The sequence below is a fragment of the Oncorhynchus mykiss genome, chromosome 3 (assembly GCF_057628025.1).
Source record: "Oncorhynchus mykiss isolate SJ-2025 chromosome 3, ASM5762802v1, whole genome shotgun sequence".
NCBI lineage: Eukaryota > Metazoa > Chordata > Actinopteri > Salmoniformes > Salmonidae > Oncorhynchus > Oncorhynchus mykiss.
In genome coordinates this window covers 48,206,013-48,227,625 of record NC_143024.1, presented here as the reverse complement: position 1 = coordinate 48,227,625, position 21,613 = coordinate 48,206,013, and the positions used below count along the sequence as shown (strand labels likewise).

Genomic DNA, 21,613 nt, shown 5'->3' with positions numbered 1-21,613 from the left:
AAATTACCGGAATTTAAGTATTTTTCTTGTTGTAGTGGGGACAGTAACAGTACAACTTTCTATCTAAAAATTACACTTTAAGGAAAATGTTTGATTATATATTTTGTATTTGTATATAATAATATAATTAAAAATAATGCATTAAGGTGTATAATAGAATAAACGTGGCGAAAACAAATGTAGACATTAATAAATGCATTTCTAAAGCTTCCAAAATATTTTTTACAATGTTGGGGATTGCCAAGATGGAGGAGCGGTGGCTTTAAAACAGGGCCCCCCTTTTTTGTCATCAAGTGCATATATAAATGATTGGCCATATTTCACTGTATTAATCAAACATTAACTTCTGACCTTGTATTAGGCTACATGGTTTACTACTAAGGTATATCATATAACAATTATTCATTATATCTTCAAACTAAAGTGTAGACCCAAAGAGTGGGATATTTTAGTGTGTGGTTGGATACGCAACTATAGAGAGCAATAGTAATGGGAAAATTAATATTTGTTTTGGGATAAACGCCAGAAAAAGGTATTTGATTAACACAGGCTTAATGTTTTGTTCTATGGGATAAAGCACATAAAGGCTTCGCTTCAAAATTCACAAGAACAAAACGTATATGATCACTTCTTGTGAATTTTGAAGCGAAGCCTTTATGTGCTTTATCCCATAGAACAAAACATATAAAATGTGTTAACCTCAAACATTAGTTATGTCATTTATCCCAAAACGTCATTCTTTCCCCATTAATCTCCCCTATAAGAATTGCTTAACGAACCAGAGTAACTCATTTCCAGTTTTTAGGACTACGAACTAGCAGGCTCTATTGAGCAAGGCTCATTGGCATTGGGGTTCTCTCCAAAGTCCTCTGAAAAAGTTTGCATGGCCCACTGTATTAAAGTAAGTTTTGAAGTTATTCAATATTTTTCATATAAAGACGTTATTAGTGTCAGACCCATAGCAACGTCTATATTTAGTTGTTGCCATGTGTCTCATGGGCATTTTGACCAATTGGTCAGACGATCCGACAACTGTCTTTCTGCCTGTAATTTAAGGACACGCCCCTTCGCCGAATGGAATGGACCGCGCCATGACGTAAAGTCATATCTACGTAGGATGAACATTTACATTTTTTAATTATATATCATTTTACATAACATATATTATTGTACGTTTAATCCATGCCATAAACTATGACGCGAGAAAAGGAGTTAATTCGGATTGCAAAAAAACTGGACAAGATGGTGTCTAGAAATAACACGGTGAGAGTGTATTTTGACACCTTGTTTTATGTTGCATGTTTTTCTGTCACCTCGTGCAGTCAAATGTATGAAATCATGTGTAGATAATGCTTTATTTTGAATTTGCAATGAGTTATTCCATTGTATAGTTATCTACATTAATACAAAGTTTTACATTTCGAGGTTGTGCTTTAAAAAGTTGTGCAGGTGTTTGGCACAGAATTGTCCAGTTTTTGCCTATTAATAAGCAAGACCGTGCGATATATACACACACACACTAAATAAAACTACTAATGCAAAAGTGTGAGACTTAAAGCATGCTGGTATTCTACAACAACTCCGTGAATGGAACCCAAAGTAAACAACGCAAGTTTGTGACAGTGGCGTGCTATGGGGCTGTATTTTGTTAGTATGGGCCAATTGTTCAGTGCTGTTTTGGTGGATTGTAGAATGCAAGTCGTTCACTGATACATTTAATGAATTTCCTTATTAACATAGCGCCTGCTGTAGACTACATAAACACAACTATTTTGACTATTAGGCTACATTAATATTACAAGATTTGTACATAGTTATTATAATATTACAGTTTGTTATTGATCGTAATTTTGATTAATACCATTGATTAAACATCAATTGTAATGTTAAGTGTGATCACTTAAAAACAGACTGTAGAAACATGTGCGGTTGCTACAGTAGACCTACTACTTACAGTACAAACCCTGCCTGCAGCATTAATTCAATAATACTATGCTCCCACCATCACCCTGCTCTTCCAAGTCAACACAGGGCAAGTTGGAACCTATGTTTTTCTGGATCAAACGCGCCAAATAAATGGACAATTTGCAAACTTGATGATTGAGTTGGAAGCATGCATGGCCATGCAGACATGGATGAACAGGGAGTACAGGAGAGGGCTGAGAACGACGGAATTAATCAAACAAAAGGACCATTTGTGATGTTTATGGGACATATTGGAGTGCCAACAAAAGAAGCTCGTCAAAGGTAAGGCATGAATTATATTTTTATTTCTGTGTTTTCTGTCGTGCCTGCAGAGTACGCTTCTCTCTCTTTGTTTACTATGGTGCAATCCTCAGATGATAGCATCGTTTGCTTTCGCCGAAAAGCCTTTTTGAAATCTGACATGTTGGCTGGATTCACAACAAGTGTAGCTTTAATTTGCTATCTTGCATGTGTGATTTCATGAAAGTTAGATTTTTATAGTAATTTATTTGAATTTGGCGCTCTGCGTATTCACTGGCTTTTGGCCAGGTGGGACACTAGCGTCCCACATATCCCAGAGAGGTTAATGACGAGTTTGGAGGGTACTATGGTGTTAAATGCTGAGTTGTAGTCAATGAACAGCATTTTAACATAGGTATTCCTCTTGTCCAGATGGGATAAGGCAGTGTGCAGTGTGATGGCGATTTGCATCGTCAGTGGACCTATTGGGGTGGTAAGAAAATTGGAGTGGGTCTGGAAGTGATATGATCCTTGACTAGCATCTCAAAGCACTTCATGATGACAGAAGTGAGTGCAACGGGCGATAGTCATTTAGTTCAGTTACCTTAGCTTTCTTGGGAACAGGAACAATGGTGACCATCTTGAAGCATGTGGGGACAACATACTGGGATAGGGATTGATTGAATATGTCCGTAAACACACCAGCCAGCTGGTCTGCGCATGCTCTGAGGACGCGGCTAGTGATGCCGTCTGGGCCGGCAGCCTTGCGAAGGTTAACACGTTCAAATGTTTTACTCATGTTGGCCACGGAGTAGGAGAGCCCACAGGCTTTGGTAGCAGGCTGTGTCAGTGGCACTGTACTGTCCTCAAAGTGAGCAAAGAATTTGTTAAATTTGTCTGGGAGCAAGACGTTGCTGGGCTGGTTTTCTTTTTGTAATCCGTGATTGACTGTAGACCCTGCCACATACGTCTCGTGTTTGAGCCGTTGAATTGCGACTCTACTTTGTCTCTATACTGACGCTTTGCTTGTTTGATTGCCTTGCGGAAGGAATAGCTGTACTGTTTGCATTCAGTCACATTTCCAGTCGCCTTGCCATGATTAAAAGAAGTGGTTCACACTTTCAGTTTTGTGCATCAATCCACAGTTTCTGGTTTTAATAGTCACAGTGGATATGACATCTCCGATGCACTTGCTAATAAACTCGCTCACCGAGTCAACGTATACATCAATGTTATTGTCTGAGGCTATTCGGAACACATCCCAGTCCATGTGATCAAAAAAAATCTTGAAGCATGGAATCTGATTGGTGAGACCAGCATTGTATAGACCTGAGCATGGGCGTTTCCTGTTTTAGTTTCTGTCTATAGGCTGAGAGCAACAAAATGGAGTTGTGGTCAGATTTGCCGCAGGCTGGGCGGGGGAGGCCTTTGTATGCATTGCGGAAGTTAGAGTAGCAATGATCCAGAATGCTACCAGCTTGTGTCGCGCATTTGATATGCTGATAGAATTTAGGAAGTCTTGTTCTCAGGTTAGCTTTGTTAATATCCCCATATGCAATAAATGAAGCATCAGGACGTATGGTTTCCAGTTTACATAGAGTCCAGTGAAGTTTTTTCAGGGCCGAAGAGGTATCTGCTTGGGGGGATATACATGGCTGTTACTATAATCGAAGAGAATAATCTTGGAAGATAATGCGGTCGGCATTTGTTTGTAAGGAATTCTAGGTCAGGTGAACAAAAGGACTTGAGTTCCTGTATTACCAGAGAGATGTTTGTTTCTGTCGGCGCGAAGCATGAAGAAACCGGGTGGCTGTACCGACTCTGACAACATATCCCGAGTGAGCCATGTTTCCGTGAAACAGAGAATGTTACAATCTCTGATGTCTCTCTGGAAGGCAACTCATGCCCTAATTTCGTCCACCTTGTTATCTAGAGATTGGACATTGGCGAGTAATATACTCGGAAGCGGTGGATGGTGTGCTCGCCTTCTGAGTCTGACCAGTAGGCCACTCCATCTGCCTCTCAAGAACAAAAGTTTATCTCAATACTTTGTTATATACCCTTTGTTGGCAATGACAGAGGTCAAACGTTTTCTGTAAGTATTCACCAGGTTTTCACACACTGTTGCTGGTATTTTGGCCCATTCCTCCATGCAGATCTCCTCTAGAGCAGTGATGTTTTGGGGCTGTTGTTGGGCAACACGGACTTTCAACTCCCTCCAAAGATTTTCTATGGGGTTGAGATCTGGAGACTGGCTAGGCCACTCCAGGACCTTGAAATGCTTCTTATGAAGCCACTCCTTCGTTGCCCGGGCGGTGTATTTGGGATCATTGTCATGCTGAAAGACCCAGCCACGTTTCATCTTCAATGCCCTTGCTAATGGAAGGAGGTTTTCACTCAAAATCTCATGATACATGGCTCCATTCATTCTTTCCTTTACACGGATCAGTCGTCCTGGTCCCTTTGCAGAAAAACAGCCCCAAAGCATGATGTTTTCACCCCCATGCTTCACAGTAGGTATGATGTTCTTTGGATGCAACTCAGCATTCGTTGTCCTCCAAACACGACGAGTTGAGTTTTTACCAAAAAGTTATATTTTGGTTTCATCTGACCATATGACAATCTCCCAATCTTCTTCTGGATCATCCAAATGCTCTCTAGCAAACTTCAGACGGGCCTGGACATGTACTGGCTTAAGCAGGGGGACACGTCTGGCACTGCAGGATTTGAGTCCCTGGCGGCATAGTCTGTTACTGATGGTAGGCTTTGTTACTTTGGTCCCAGCTCTCTGCAGGCCATTCACTAGGTCCCCCCGTGTGGTTCTGGGATTTTTGCTCACCGTTCTTGTGATCATTTTGACCCCACGGTGTGAGATCTTGCGTGGAGCCCCAGATCGAGGGAGATTATCAGTGGTCTTGTATGTCTTCCATTTCCAAATAATTGCTCCCACAGTTGATTTCTTCAAACCAATTGCAGATTCAGTCTTCCCAGCCTGGTGCAAGTCTACAATTTTGTTTCTGGTGTCCTTTGACTGCTCTTTGGTCTTGGCCATAGTGGAGTTTGGAGTGTGACTGTTTGAGGTTGTGGACAGGTGTCTTTTATACTGATAACAAGTGCAAACAGGTGCCATTAATACAGGTAACGAGTGGAGGACAGAGGAGCCTCTTAAAGAAGAAGTTACAGGTCTGTGAGAGCCAGAAATCTTGCTTGTTTGTAGGTGACCAAATACTTATTTTCCACCATAATTTGCAAATAAATTCATTAAAAATCCTACAATGTGATTTTCTGGATTTTTTTTCTCTCATTTTGTCAGTCATAGTTGAAGTGTACCTATGATGAAAATTTACAGGCCTCTCTCATATTTTGAAGTAGGAGAACTTGCACAATTGGTGGCTGACTAAATAATTTTTTGCCCCACTGTATATATATTTTTTTTTTGGGGGGGGGGGGGTGTCCAAAGTAGGTCAATTTGTTCCTTTTGTAATTATTATATATTTTTTTCATCTGCAAAAGTTCACTTCAGCGCCATCACAGGCTGGTCTTCCCTGGTTGTCTGACTGTGCTGAGACCCCTCTCACCATTTGATTACCTTGGTGTACATTTATACATTATATTATCCAAGAATAGAATCAATGATTCAATCATTTAAATTACCCTTATTCCCAGATCCCAGACTGTAGACTACCCATGAACTCAAGATGGAACTTTGTATCCATTCACTGATTGTTATAATATACTGCAAAATACACCTGACCTCAGTAGACTGGTCTTCCCTGGCTGTCTGACCCTGCTGGGACCCCTGTCACCATCTGATCCTGCTAAGTCATGATGAGAATAGTGTTGTGTACTGACTGTGCTTCAACTTCTGTTGAAACAAGACAAAACATTTCCATACACACACCAGCTGTTAGATACAGATACCTGACAGATTGCTGGCTGAACTGGCTGTGGTAGCTACTAGCTAGCTAGATAGCTAGCTAAGTTAGTTCATTCATTTCAGACAGAACTTCAGTCGAGAGGGGATGAAACATTAGCTAACGTTACATGTCAGTTACACTACTAGCTCAGCTCTGGGAATATATATTTTTTCTTTCTGTTAAGTCAAACAGCAGTTACCATACCAGCTACATCAGTCAAATAAAGAGTAGCCAGTTTCTGCCCTACTTGCTTTTACAACTTAGAAAAAAGCACAACACACACATATAACAGCTGCCTCTGTTCGCATGCTCTGTGGTCTCCGGACGTCCTATATCCAGCCGGTTGAAACCACCAAACAGCCAACCCGACCACTCTGAGTCGTCCGCATGGTCCTAAAGCACACTCCTCTTTTTTTTATTATCACAATGCAATGATAAAACTGGGGGGTGACAAAAATTCAATTCCAGAATGTGTGTGTGTGTGGGGCGGGGGGGGTCATGAGGGATGGGCCGTCCGTCCCCAGTGAAAGTTGCACCCGTGGTACTACATATGTAATTAAAATAAATAATTCTGCTGCTCTCCCTGTTGGCTACAACTTCCAATACCATCATCTCCATCTTTGTGTACATAGGAGGGTGCCCTGGACCTGCTGAATGAACTGAAGAGCTTCAACATGACGCTGAAACTTCTGCAGGTAGAGGACCTTCAACAGGAAAATCCCACTCACCTGTTATGTATTATTTAGGTGTACAGAAGTTAGACTACTTCTGCGTTCAACATTAAAAATGATCAAATGCATGGGGAAGACAGTGCAGTCAATTTCCCCACAAACAGGGAATGGATTATATAGTTATGCCTACTCCAAATGATGTGTAAACTCATTATTTCAAGGATCACATGCAACAAAACATTCATTCCTCTGAATAGGAAACGAGGATCGGCATGTCTGTGAATGGAATCAGGAAGCACTGCGCAGACGACGTGGTTGTTTCCCTGTCCAAGATCCTCATCAAGGACTGGAAGAGACTGCTGGGTAGGATTGTTGGAGACTGTCTTTTAGAACGTGGAGCTGTCTGGAGTTGCGTTTTACAGTTTACACAGTACGTAGAGACAACATTTTACGCTCTTTGCCCCCTAGATGCTGCACGTACTCAGTGTACTGAGAGGCCCAATGAGATGAAGAATGGGGTTGACGCCAACAAATCCACAGGGTCCCCAGTCCCACAGGGTCCCCCTTAGAGAAAGACACCAGGTAGGTGCATACACACATACTCAAACCATTGCCTGCGTGTGAAGGCAAAAATGTAAACATAGAAAAGGGGAAGATACGGTATCTGGTGTGGCCTGTGTTTTTTTGTTGCTATAGTCACAAGAGGCTGGATGTTTCTGATTCAGATCCTGAATCTGAAAAGGAAGAATACTCTGACAAACAGCGAAAAGAGAAGCACAATGTTGAACACAAAAAAGACGAGAGAGTTGTTGACCTTAAAAAAAGAGTGATATACAGAGGCATTCAAAAACGAACAGCATGCAGAACAATCCAAAAATGTAAAATGTATAGAAGATGCCAGAAAAGAAAGAACTGTAGAACACTCCAAAAAAGAACAACACTTAGAAGAACCCAAGAACCGAAGAATCCAGAAAAGAAAGGCAAGATGTGCAAGAACCAAAGAAGGAAAGATATTTTGAAGAACCCAAGAAAGACATTACTGAATGAGTGGTTTGTATGGATATAAGGCTACAAAAAAGATGTTTGAGATGTTTATATTGGAAGCCCTTGAGATGGATTGCACACCAACCTTGTTGTTTCACTGACTTGTTCATACAGCATACCACTGGGCACAACATGCCATTTCAACGTAGAAATTTGGGTAATATTTGGTTGACATGTTGATCAATGAGATTTCAACCTTTATTCACACACTCAAAAAGCCAGCCGGAAGTTTGGTGAATTATAAATGTGTTATCACTGTGCTTGCAACCATCTAAAAGCATATCTAAATTCCAATGGGAAAACAATGTCAGATTATTGGTTTAGTTCTCATCTAAATGTGTTAGCAGTGTACTGTCAACCATTTTAAAAGCACAACAAAGTTGAAAAGGGAAGACAATGTCAGATATTTAGTATTTATTCCTAAACATAATGTTTTATCAATATGCTTCTTCTAATTGCACTACCAAATTACCTGGATTGCAGTTGAGATTACATTAAAAGTACATAGTGCAAGTGTTCAATGCTGTAGATATTCATCACAGATTATTATAGCAATTGTGAAGATCTCCACAGAACGGCAAACTTTGCACGCTATCTTGAACATGCACACTTTCTATGATTACATAAGAAGACATTTATAGTTACAGTAGGCTAACTTCAATGTGGCCGTAGATGTGTTACTCATTGTAGCCCTTTCCTGCAGTCAAATGACCTAGTGGCCACATGGGTGGAATATTATTCATAATTTCATAATTAATAAACAAATAAAATAATGTATCCGGTGTTTCAATGTCAAACGGGTTTGTTATAGTTCAGTTGTCTGTGATATATAAAGTGTAATATTGGGATGCAAACTAAACATTTTATACATCTCTATATATCTGATATGGTACATGTCTTCTTCTTTTAAGCCCATAACCATCCAAGTAGATTTGAAACACTCTGTGTGACCCTGTTTAGCCCACTGCAGTAAAAAGTTAAGGTTGAATAAATACTGTTACTTTAGTTTGTAAAATAGCCTTAACTTTATGTGATTTACTGTATTCCAAAAGTCATATTCAATTGTGTTTGGTTGTCAACACAATCAAATATCAACATTTAAAGGATATATAATGTTTGGATAATTTCATCTGTGTCACGTTCTGACCTTAGTTCCTTTGTTTTGTCTTTTTGTTTTAGTATGGTCAGGGCGTGAGTTGGGTGGGTTGTCTACGTTAGTTTTCTATGATTTGCCATTTCTGTGTTTGGCCTGGTATGGTTCTCAATCAGAGGCAGCTGTCAATCGTCCCTGATTGAGAACCATATTTAGGGAGCCTGGTTTCTATTGTGTTTTGTGGGTGGTTATTTTCTGTCTAGTGTGTTTTGTCACCTTACAGAACTGTTTCGGTTTTGTTTCTTTCTCTTTGTTATTTTGTTAAGTGTTCTGAGTTTAAATAAATATCATCATGAACATATACCACGCTGAGCTTTGGTCCTCACCTCATTCCAACGATGATCGTTACAATCTGAGCCACTGGCCTAATCCTATTCTTTAATGTTTTTTATTTAGTTGGAGATGTGAATACAACATCATTTCTTAACTTGACGACACGTTATTATGCAAGTTATTGTATTGCAAAAGTGATATTGAATTGTGTTTGTCAACTCAACCAAATATCAATATTTGAACATCAACATGTGTCTTTTGTGCCATTGACTTAGTCTGGCTTTAATTCCAGTTTGTTTACAAATTAATAATGTATATGTTGGATTCATTTCTCCATTTCAAAGTTAAAGATTGCGACTAAATCCGTTTGTGCCCAGTGGGTAGTGACCTTGTGATCATGATCAATGCATGCTTTCCTTAATCATTCGATTTGTGCAAGTTGTATTAGTTCTGGAAAGCATGGTTTTACTCAGATTCCATTTGGAATATTTCAATTTCCATTCAGGAGAGATTCTTCAGACACTCTGTCTCCTTTTCATCCTCGTCCCACCCCTCTGTCCAGATGTCTCTCAGTGAAGGTGAAGAAGGAGAGGTCAGAGGGCATGCTGTTTGTGAATAGACTGAGTTGTCTATTATGGTCCATAGTTTGTTATAGATCATCATCTACCTCTGTTTTATCAGACACAGTGAAATGTGCCCTGACATCACTGTTTTACCATTTGTTTTGTTGTCATAGGTAGTACTTTATACAGCACAGCAAAGTCAAAATCATTGCATCAATGAACATGTTCCTCCTTTTTTAATGATAAACTGTCAGCGATACACAGAAAATGTGTATGTGCCACCAGAGACTCTGGGTTCGCGCCCAGGCTCTGTCATAACCGGCCGCGTCCATGGGGCGACGCACAATTGGCCTAGCATCGTTAGGGAGGGTTTGGCCGGTAGGGAAATCCTTGTCTCATCGCGCACCAGCGACTCCTGTGGTGGCCCGGGTGCAGTGCACGCTAACCAAGGTTTCCAGGTGCACGGTGTTTCCTCCGACACATTGGTGCGGCTGGCTTCCGGTTTGGATGGCGCTGTGTTAAGAAGCAGTGCGGCTTGGTTGAGTTGTGTATCGGAGGACGCATGACTTTCAACCTTCGTCTCTCCCGAGCCCGTACGGGAGTTGTAGCGATGCGACAAGATAGTAGCTACTAAACATTTGGATACCACGAAATTGGGGAGAAAAAGGGGTACAATTTATTTTAAATTTATTTACAATTTTTTAAATGACAAACGTTTTCAGACGTTCTCTTCTGTCAAACTATATTTATTTCACAAGACATATTGGACAACAGTATAAATTGTCCTTCCTGTATTATACTTATGCAAAAATGTGTATTCTATTCTACTGAGCCATTTACTTTATGTTCGTTCGTATTCTTATCTTTTATTACTTCTTATAGTTGTTGCATTGTCGAGGAGCAACCTGCAAGCAGTGATGGCAAAAGTCCGGAATTGTCATACTTGTGTAAAAGTAAAGATACCGTAATAGAAAATGACTCAAGTGAAAGTCACCCAGTAAAATACTACTTGAGTAAACGTCAAAGTATTTGGTTTTAAATATACTTAAGTATCAAAAGTAAATGTAATTGCTAAAATATACTTAATTATATTTTCTTGAGGCGGCAGGTAGCCTAGTGGTTAGAGCATTGGGCCAGTAACCGAAAGGTTACAGAAAATGGGTGTCAAGGAAAATGTATGGAGTAAAAATATATCATTTTCTTTAGGAATGTAGTAAAGTAAAAGTTGTCAAAAATATAAATTGTAAAGTACAGATACCGCAATAAACTACTTAAATAGTGTATTTTTACTTAAGTACACCACTGCCTGCAAGTAAGCTTTTCGTTGGATGGTGCATGTGTATCCCCTATACACAACTATTAAAACTTTAAACATGAGTGTGCTACTATACTATCGATAGCAATGATGAATAGTAGTGATGATTGAAAATAATATTTTACATTTAGAAAAGAGCCTTCGTGGATTTCTGTGGTTAGAAAAGAGACTCCAGACCCCAATGCTCCTTTTGCACCTCTCCATCTCCATCCTCCCCCTCCTATGAAGCGCCCGTCAGTGGAAGTCAAAAAGGAGAGGTCACTGTGATGTTGCATGGTTGTTTTTTTGTGTGGTTACTTTTGAGTGTTAGCAATGTTTGTTCTCTGTGACATTGTTGAACTGCTCCTATTGATAGATATGCTAAATGGATTATATTCATTCCGACACAACGCATTTTTGTTGCTTTTCCTTGTGAAGTTTCAAACATCACTTTCTTTGCTGTTTGCTACCCAGAGAGGAGTTGTCAGATTACAAACCCGTTTCTCTGAAGGTGATGTCATCTGACCATGTGAAAAAGGATGGGTCTGGGATCTGTAAATCATACTACCTCATTCATGTTAAGTTTGCTCAATTGTGTTTAGCCTTTTCAGTACATGTTCCTAATGTAATGATAAATATAGTATCCAACAGTAATTTAATAGTTCCTGTTATATAGTGCCTTCGGAAAGTACCTTGACCTTTTCCACATTTTGTTAGGTTCTCTGGGTTGTACATTACCCCATAATGACTAAGAAAAAACTAGTTTAGAAATTATCGCTAATTTATTAAGAATAAAAACAAAAAAATATCAGTATTCAGACCCTTTGTTGAAGCACCTTTCGCAGTGATTACAGCCTCGAGTCTTCTTGGGTATGACACTACAAGCTTAGCACACCTGTATTTGGGGAGTTTCTCCAAGTCTTCTCTGCAGAGCCTCTCAAACTCTGTCAGGTTCGATGGGGAGCGTCGCTGCACAGCTATTTTCATGTCTCTAGAGATTTTTGATTGGGTTCAAGTCCGGGCTCTAGCTGGGCCAGCCACTCAAGGACATTCAGAGACTTGTCTCGAAGCCACTCCTGCGTTGTCTTGGCTGTGTGCTTTGGGTCGTTGTCCTGTTGGAAGGTGAATCCCAGTCTGAGGGCCTGACTAGTCTCCCAGTCCCTGCGCTGAAAAACAACCCCACAGAATGATGCTGCCACTACCATGCTTCAACGTAGGGATGGTGCCAGATTTCCTCCAGACGTGACGCTTGGCATTCATCAGACCAGAGAATCTTGTTTTCCCATGGTCTGAGAATCTTTAGGTGCCTTTTGGCAAACTCCAAGTGGGCTGTCATGTGCCTTTTTTGTTACTGAGGAGTGGCTTCCGTCTGGCCTCTCTACCATAAAAACCTAATGGTGGAGTGCTGCAGAGATGGTTGTCTTTCTGGAAGGTTCTCCCATCTCCACAGAGGAACTCTAGAGCTCTGTCAGAGTGACCATTGAGTTCTTGGTCACCTCCCTTGACCAAGGCCCTTCTCTCCCGATTGCTGAGTTTGGCCGGGTGGACAGCTCTAGGAATAGTCTTGGTGGTTCCAAACTTCTTCCATTTAACAATGATGGAAGCCACTGTGTTCTTAGGGACCTTCAATGCTGCAGAAATGTTTTGGTAGCCTTTCCCAGATCTGTGCCTCGACACAATCCTGTCTCGGAGCTGTACGGACAATTCCTTCGACCTCATGGCTTGGTTTTTGTTCTGACATGCACTGTCCACTGTGGGACATTATATAGACAGGTGTGTGCCTTTCCAAATCATGTCCAATCAATTGAATTTACCACAGGTGGACTCCAAGTTGTAGAAACATCTTAAGGATGATCAATAGAAACAGGATGTACCTGAGCTCAATTTAGAGTCTCATAAGCAAAGAGTCTGAATACTTATGTAAATAAGGTATTTTTTTGTTTTGCAAACATTTCTAAAAACCTGTTTTCGCTTTGCCATTATGGGGTGTTCTGTGTAGATGGTTGAGGAAATTGTTTTATTTGATCCATTTTAGAATAGGGCTGTAACAAAACACAATTTGGAAAAAGTCGAAGGGTCTGAATACTTTCATGACATTCTCTAAATGTGGATGATGATATAATTTTGTTAAATTAGATGAAGATTATTATGACAACAGTTGCAAAGCACCGCTAACCGTTCTCCTTTTGCAGAAAATACTCCGATAGCAAAGTGCCCAAAGGACCATCTGTTGATGCCAAGGAAGAAAGGTTGGCAGGCCATAGTGCACAGGTGCATGCATAATTATACACTGCATGTGGGCCTATGTGCTTGTTTAAGTTGAATCCCACTGACATGAGTTGTGGTTGTATTATTTGGTGATATTAGAGAGTTGTGTTAACCCCTTCATTGGTGCAGAGGTCTTCATAGGGAAATACTGTATGTGTGCATATTTATCTGTGCTTCGCCACCTTGTCATGTTGTCTGACCTCTGCTGGTGAAGCTGTTTGATCAAGCATGCCTGCTCCCTGAATGCTGTGTGCTTTTTTCCAATCAGCAATGGCTGCAATACATGCAAATGTTACGTACAAATGTTTCCTGTTTCAGAAACGATTTGTCAGATTCCAAACCAAAACCTGCTAAAAGTCCTAGTCTGGATGGCAAGAAAGACAGGTCTGCATAAGCAGGATCATATTATTTTACCAGGCAAGTCAGTTAAGAACAAATTCTTATTTTCAATGACGGCCTAGAAACAGTGGGTTAACTGCCTGTTCAGGGACATAACGACAGATTTGTACCTTGTCAGCTCGGGGGTTTGAACTTGCAACCTTCCGGTTACTAGTCCAACGCTCTAACCACTAGGCTACCAATTATTGGTGGATGTACAGTCATGGCCAAAAGTTTTGAGAATGACACAAATACTAATTTCCACAAAGTTTGCTGCTTCATTGTCTTTAGATACTTTTGTCAGATGTTACTATGGAATACAGTATAATTACAAGTATTTCATGAGTGTCAAAGGATTTTATTGACAATTACATGAAGTTAATGCAAAGAGTCAATATTTGCAGTGTTGACCCTTCTTTTTCAAGACCTCTGCAATCCGCTCTGACATGCTGTCAATTAACTTCTGGGCCACATCCTGACTGATGGCAGCCCATTCTTGCATAATCAATGCTTGGAGTTTGTCAGAATTTGTGGGGTTTTGTTTGTCTACCCGCCTCTTGAGGATTGACCATAAATCAATGGGATTAAGATCTGGGGAGTTTCCTGGCCATGGACCCAAAATATCGATGTTTTGTTCCCCGAGCCACTTAGTTATCACTTTTGCCTTATGGCAAGGTGCTCCATCATCCTGGAAAAAGCATTGTTCGTCACCAAACTGTACTTGGATGGTTGGGAGGAGTTGCTCTCGGAGGCTGTGTTCTTAGACAAAATTGTGAGTGAGCCCACTCCCTTGGCTGAGAAGCAACCCCACACATGAATGGTCTCAGAATGCTTTACTGTTGGCATGACACCGGACTGATGGTAGCGCATTCTTGTCTTCTCCGGACAAGCTTTTTTTCCGGATGCCCCAAACAATCGGAAAGGGGATTCATCAGAGAAAATGATTTTACCCCAGTCCTCAGCAGTCCAATCCCTGTACCTTTTGCAGAATATCAGTCTGTCCCTGATGTTTTTCCTGGAGAGAAGTGTCTTCTTTGCTGACGTTTTTGACACCAGACCATCCTCCAAAAGTCTTCGCATCACTGTGCGTGCAGATGCACTCACACCTGCCTGCTGCCATTCCTGATCAAGCTCTGTACTGGTGGTGCCCCGATCCCGCAGCTGAATCAACTTTAGGAGACGGTCCTGGCGCTTGCTGAACTTTCTTGGGCAGCCTGAAGTCTTCTTCACAACAATTGAACCGCTTTCCTTGAAGTTCTTGATGATCAGATAAATGGTATATTTAGGTGCAATCTTACTGGCAGCAATATCCTTGCCTGTGAAGCCCTTTTTGTGCAACGCAATGATGACGGCACGTGTTTCCTTGCAGGTAACCATGGTTGACAGAGGAAGAATAATGATTCCCAGCACCACCCTCCTTTTGAAGCTTCCAGTCTGTTATTTGAACTCAATCAGCATGACAGAGTGATCTCCAGCCTTGTCCTCGTCAACACTCACACCTGTGTTAACAAGAGAATCACTGACATTATGTCAGCTGGTCCTTTTGTGGCAGGGTTGAAATGCAGTGGAAATGTTTTGGGGGATTCAGTTCATTTCCATGGCAAAGAGGGACTTTGCAATAAATTGCAATTCATCTGCTCACTCTTCATAATATTCTGGAGAAAATGCAAATTGCCATCATACAAACTGAGGCAGCAGACTTTGTGAAAATTAATATTTGTGTCATTCTCAAAACTTTTGGCCACGACTGTACTAAACTTCACTCTAAAAACACTTATTGACCTCACTTTTAAAACTATATGAAGTGAACTTTGAAGGAAAATAATTCAATCAAGAAATATTGTAATTTGTAAAGCTCTTTTCTCACACCCAAGGCACTGATTTGTTTTATATAATAATAAAAGCAGACAACAATCAATGCTATATACAGGTGTTGTCCAATCCGTTGAAAATAATTAACATTGGTCATTGAAAGCTTTTCTGAACAGCTCAGTCATTTAGCTTTGCCTTAAGTAAGGCCAGAGACTCTACAGCCCTGACAGTGACTTTAAGTGCGTTCCACAGCCTAGGAGCCGCACAACTGAAAGCCCTGTCACCCATAGTTTTTTGTCTGCTCTGGGACTGCTGAAGGGAGATGGACTTGTAGGAGTGAACGGAGTGTACGACGAAGTCAGACAGATACTTGGGTCCAGAGTTGTGGATAGCTTGGTAGGTGTGAAGTCAATGTGTGAGCATGTGGGGAGCCAGTGGAGGTTGAACAGAGTTGGAGTGATGTACTCATTGGGGAAGTGTGGTTGAGGACACATGCAGCACAGTTCTGGACATATTGTAGCCTTCTTAGGCACTTGTCATATTTGTCAACCAACACGGTATTACAATAGTCCAAACGGGATAAGATAAACATGTGGATGAGTTGCTCAGCTGAAGGCTGTAAAAGTGTAGGTTACATAGGTCGTAACCTGGCAATGCTCCATAGATAGAAAAATTTAACTTTGGTAACACTTCTGATGTGGGCCTCAAACGAGAGCTGACTGTCAAATATCACACCCAGATTGCGGACCTCACTGGAGGGGAGGACCTTGACACCATCAATATTGAGGCTGTAGCTGCTGATTTAGTCCATGATGCGAGTGCCAATCAGGAAGACCTCTGTCTTTTTGCAGTTTAACTGCAGGAAACTCAGCTGTATCCACGCTTTGCTGTCCTGCATGCAACTGACCAGGAATGCAGTGGCATTGGCAGTGTTTGTGGAGATATACAGCTGAGTATCTTCAGCATAAAAGTTAAAGCCCAGTCCATGTTTCCCAGTGGCAGCATGTAGATTCAAAACAGTAGCTGCCCGAGCCTTGAGGGACCCCCTGGCGGATCAGTGAGATAGGACCTGAACCAGTCCTGGACAGTGTCTGACAGGCCCGGTAGCTTCACCTTGCGGTCCAGCAGAATGGCATCGCTGAATGCTGCATTGAGGTCCAGCAGTATGAGGATGCTGGCAGCCCCAGAGTCTGCATTCATGAGGAGGTCATTGGTGACCCTTACCAAGGCAGTCTCTGTGTCTGAAACCAGACGGGAAGGGCTCAAGTAGGTTGTGAGTGGCAAGATGTTGTTGGACTTGGCTAGACATATCATGTTTGAGGAGCTTACTCAGCAAGGTCAGGTTGGAGATAGGCCTGTAGTTCTGGAGGTTGTCAGGGTCAGATCCAGGCTTTTTAAGTACTGGTGTGACTGCGGCGAGTTTGAGCTGTGGAGGGACACATCCAGTGGTTCATGATTTCTGTGAAGAAAAGGCTCCAGAACAGATAACTAGGACTTGACAAGTGAGGTGGGGATAGGGTCAAGTGAGCAAGTGGTGGGCCTCATTGTTCTAACCAGCTTGGTTACATCAGCTGCAGTGACTGTGGTGAACATGGAGAACCTTGACCCAGGGAGCATAGGACTGTGTAGATCAACTACAGGGTCTGGAGAGGACAGGATGATGTTATTGAGATTTTCAATTTTGCTTTGGAAGAAACAAAGGTATTGATTGCACCGTTCTGGGGAGGCTGAGGTAGCAGAGTTGTTCACAGGCTGAAGGAGCTTGCTCACAGTAGAGAACAGCACCTGGGAGTAACCACTGCTGTTGCTGATCAGTTGGGAGTAGTAGTAGTAACATGGTCAAATGAAAGTAAAAAAAACAGTATCTAGCACTCACTCAGATGAACAGCAGTGTCACAAGGTGACAGGTTTTCCTCTCTCTCTCTCGTTGTTGTAGAAAGGACTCCACTGACTCCAAGCACAGCCTTTCTGTGAAACGTCATTCGACTGACTCCAAATCTGACAGGTAGGTACTGGCTCTCATTCAGATTCATTACTATGACTGACACTTCTCTGGTCATTACTGCTAATATCCTTAATAAGGCAGAACAGTTGAAACTGGAGCAGCAGCACGGCCAGGTGGACTGGGGACAGCAAGGAGTCATCATGTCAGGTAGTCCTGAGGCATAGTCCTAGGGCTCAGGTCCTCCGAGAGAGAGAAAGAAAGAGAGAAAGAGAGAATTAGAGAGAGCACACTTACATTCACACAGGACACCGAATAGGACAGGAGAAGTACTCCAGATATAACAAACTGACCCCAGCCCCCCGACACATAAACTACTGCAGCATTAATACTGGAGGCTGAGACATGAGGGGTCAGGAGACACTGTGGCCCCATCCGAGGACACCCCCGGACAGGGCCAAACAGGAAGGATATAACCCCACCTAGTTTGCCAAAGCACAGCCCCCACACCACTAGAGGGATATCTTCAACCACCAACTTACCATCCTGAGACAAGGCCGAGTATAGCCCGGGGGGGGCGCGAACCCAGACAGGAAGATCACATCAGTGACTCAACCCACTCAAGTGACGCACCCCCCCAGGGACGGTATGAAAGAGCCCCAGTAAGCCAGTGACTCAGCCCCTGTAATAGGGTTAGAGGCAGAGAATCCCAGTGGAAAGAGGGGAACCGGCCAGGCAGAGACAGCAAGGGCGGTTCGTTGCTCCAGAGCCTTTCCGTTCACCTTCCCACTCCTGGGCCAGACTACACTCAATCATATGACCCACTGAAGAGATGAGTCTTCAGTAAAGACTTAAAGGTTGAGACCGAGTTTGCCTACATGGGTAGGCAGACCATTCCATAAAAATGGAGCTCTATAGGAGAAAGCCCTGCCTCCAGCTGTTTGCTTAGAAATTCTAGGGACAATTAGTAGGCCTGCGTCTTGTGACCGTAGCGTACGTGTAGGTATGTACGGCAGGACCAAATCAGAGAGATAGGTAGGAGAAAGCCCATGTAATGCTTTGTAGGTTAGCAGTAAAACCCATGACCCACCCCTGCCTCTAACATATTCCTAAGATGTTGTATTAATGAGAGAGAGAGTCAAGAAAGTCAAGCACCTACCAAAACATTTGAGTAGACACGTTTCCCTCAGAGATTTCATCCATCTATCTATCTATCTATCTATCTATCTATCTATCTATCTATCTATCTATCTGATGACTAGTGATGAGCTGAAGCAGCTGAGGAACAATCTGACTAAGGAGGCCATTAGGGAACACCAGCTGTCCAAAACCAGCGGTACCATTTCTGATCTGTTTCAGTGCAGTAAAAAGAACTGCATCTACAACCAGGTAAACATACCATATTCTGCATATTACAAGGTATATACTATATTTTACTTAAACAGATACACACTGCTCACTGCACTGTAAACATACATATGCTCTACATACTGACCCAATATCAGTTTTATATTGTACGCTCTACCAGTTCCAGTTACATTTTACACAGTGAGATACAGTGGAGACAGCTTGTGCTGTTGAATGAAAGCTGCCTTCGTATTAACTGTGTGTGTGTTTGTGTGTGTGTGTGTGTGTGTAGATGCAGACCCGCAGCGCTGACGAGCCTATGACCACTTTTGTTCTTTGTAACGAGTGTGGGAACCGCTGGAAGGTGAGACATTTCCCTCACCAGTTCAGATAAAGCCCATTAAAATACATAACGCTAGCCCAGCACATACAGTGGTGTCTGAGGCATAACAATCAAATCAAATCAAATCAAATTTATTTATATAGCCCTTCGTACATCAGCTGAGCTGATATCTCAAAGTGCTGTACAGAAACCCAGCCTAAAACCCCAAACAGCAAGCAATGCAGGTGTAGAAGCACGGTGGCTAGGAAAAACTCCCTAGAAAGGCCAAAACCTAGGAAGAAACCTAGAGAGGAACCAGGCTATGTGGGGTGGCCAGTCCTCTTCTGGCTGTGCCGGGTGGAGATTATAACAGAACAATGGTCCACAGACATAAATAATCTATTAATTTACTAATATTAATTTGTTTTCTATTCCAGTTCTGCTGATGTGGCCCACCTCCAATGACGATGTTGCAGACCACATTTTTCTATGAGGGGTTATAATGTTTAGCAATGAGTAATTTTACAAAAACAAAAATGAATACTTACAATTTATAATTGACTTTTTAAGATGGGCTCCCGAGTGGCGCAGCGGTCTAAGGCACTGCATCTCAGTGCAAGAGGCATCACTACAGTCTCTGGTTCAATTCCAGGCTGTATCATCTGGCCGTGATTGGGAGTCCCATAGGGCAGGGCACAATTGGCCCAGCGTCGTCCGGGTTTGGCTGGGGTAGGCCGTCATTGTAAATAAGAATTTGTTCTTAATTAACTGACTTATTTTAAATGTAACCTTTATTTAACTATGGTGATTTTAATGGGGTTTGAAACATTTTTGTAAGATGCAGGGGTTGAGACAGTCTCCAGATTGATGGCAGTGTCATTTAATCTGTCCTGGTTGGACACAGGTAATTCAATGGTGCTGAGGAGATGCAGCAGCCTTTTATGAATTTCACTGACATCAAAATTGTTTTTTTCCCATCGTTAAAAAAAGTAATTATAGTCTTTAAATCCGCAAAGACCACAGATCAAATCAGAAATCAAGTATGAAAGCTTATCATGCAACCCGTTTCAATTAAAACATCTTTATTGTTAAAATCTCAAGCCCAAACTTCTGAGGTTTTATTGTCACTGTTTGGGCTTCAGTTAGGGAATAATATGATTCATTTTTCTAGATATAGTAAAGACCAAAAAACGGTATTTATGAAATTTGTGGGTTTCGCTCTGTGAAATTTTAAAAGAGCAGCTAAAATGTATATACATATTTATGAATAAGTGGAGTTGATTATTTTCATATGTACTGTATAATATATGAAATAGTAATAAGTCTCCTACATATTGCTTTGCATCATAATTGAATGAGTAAACAGTATTGAAATTATGCTAATTAATACAAAATAATGTCATTGTCAAATTGTGTTTGAACAACCGGTGAAATGGAAAAGTCAATATACAGTACCACTAAGGGCAGCCACAAGATGGCGAGGAAGAGTAATTTATACTGTAAGAGCTCCCACTTGCAAATGACATATCATTTAGGGACTGAATGTTATTTACAGTACCAGTCAAAAGTTTGTACACACCTACTCATTCAAGGGTTTTTCTTTATGTTTACTGTTTTCTACATTGTATAATAATAGTGAAGACATCAAAACTATGAAATAACATATATGGAATCATGCAGTAACCAGCATTTATTTTTAAACAAATCAAAATATATTTGAGGTTCTTCAAAGTAGCCACCCTTTGCCTTGATGAAAGCTTTGTACACTCTTAGCATTCTCTAAACCAGCTTCATGAGGTAGTCACCTGGAATGCATTTAAATTAACAGGTGTGCCTTGTTAAAAGTTAATTTGTGGAATTTCTTTCCTTAATGAGTTTGAGCCAATCAGTTATGTTGTGACAAGATAGGGGTGGTATACAGAAGACCTATTTGGTAAAAGACCAAGTCCATATTATGGCAAGAGCAGCTCAAATAAGTTCATTAGAGTTAACTGCACCTCAGATTGCAGCCCAAATAAATGCTTCAGAGTTTATGTAACAAACACATCTCAACATCAACTGTTCAGAGGAGACTGACTGCATTAATCAGGCCTTCATGGTCGATTTGCTGTGAAGAAACAACTACTAAAGGACACCAATAAGAAGAAGAGACTTGCTTGGGCCAAGAAACATGAGCAATGGACATTAGACTGGTGGAAATCTGTCCTTTGGTCTGATGAGTCAATTTTTAGATTTTTGGTTCCAAACGCAGAGTAGGTGAACAGATGATCTCTGCATGTGTGGTTCCCACCATGAAGCATGGAGGAGGAGGTGTGAGGGTGCTTTGCTGGTGACACTGTCTGATTTATTTAGAATTCAAGGCACACTTAACCAGCATGGCTACCACAGCATTCTGCAGCGATGCGCCATCCCACCTGGTATTCC

At 41.5% G+C, this 21,613-nt stretch overlaps 1 protein-coding gene across 1 annotated transcript; it reads left to right on the top strand.

Annotated features, from left to right (window-relative positions):
- Positions 1–1,194: 1,194 nt before the first annotated feature.
- LOC110504056 (transcription elongation factor A protein 3-like) lies at positions 1,195–19,635 on the top strand. Its single transcript, XM_090230583.1, has 9 exons — positions 1,195–1,263; positions 6,755–6,817; positions 7,051–7,156; positions 7,262–7,351; positions 13,721–13,772; positions 17,515–17,583; positions 18,783–18,909; positions 19,160–19,231; positions 19,627–19,635. The coding sequence occupies exons 1-9, from the start codon at positions 1,195–1,197 to the stop codon at positions 19,633–19,635; spliced, it is 657 nt and encodes a 218-aa protein (XP_090086709.1).
- The last annotated feature ends 1,978 nt before the right edge of the window (positions 19,636–21,613 follow it).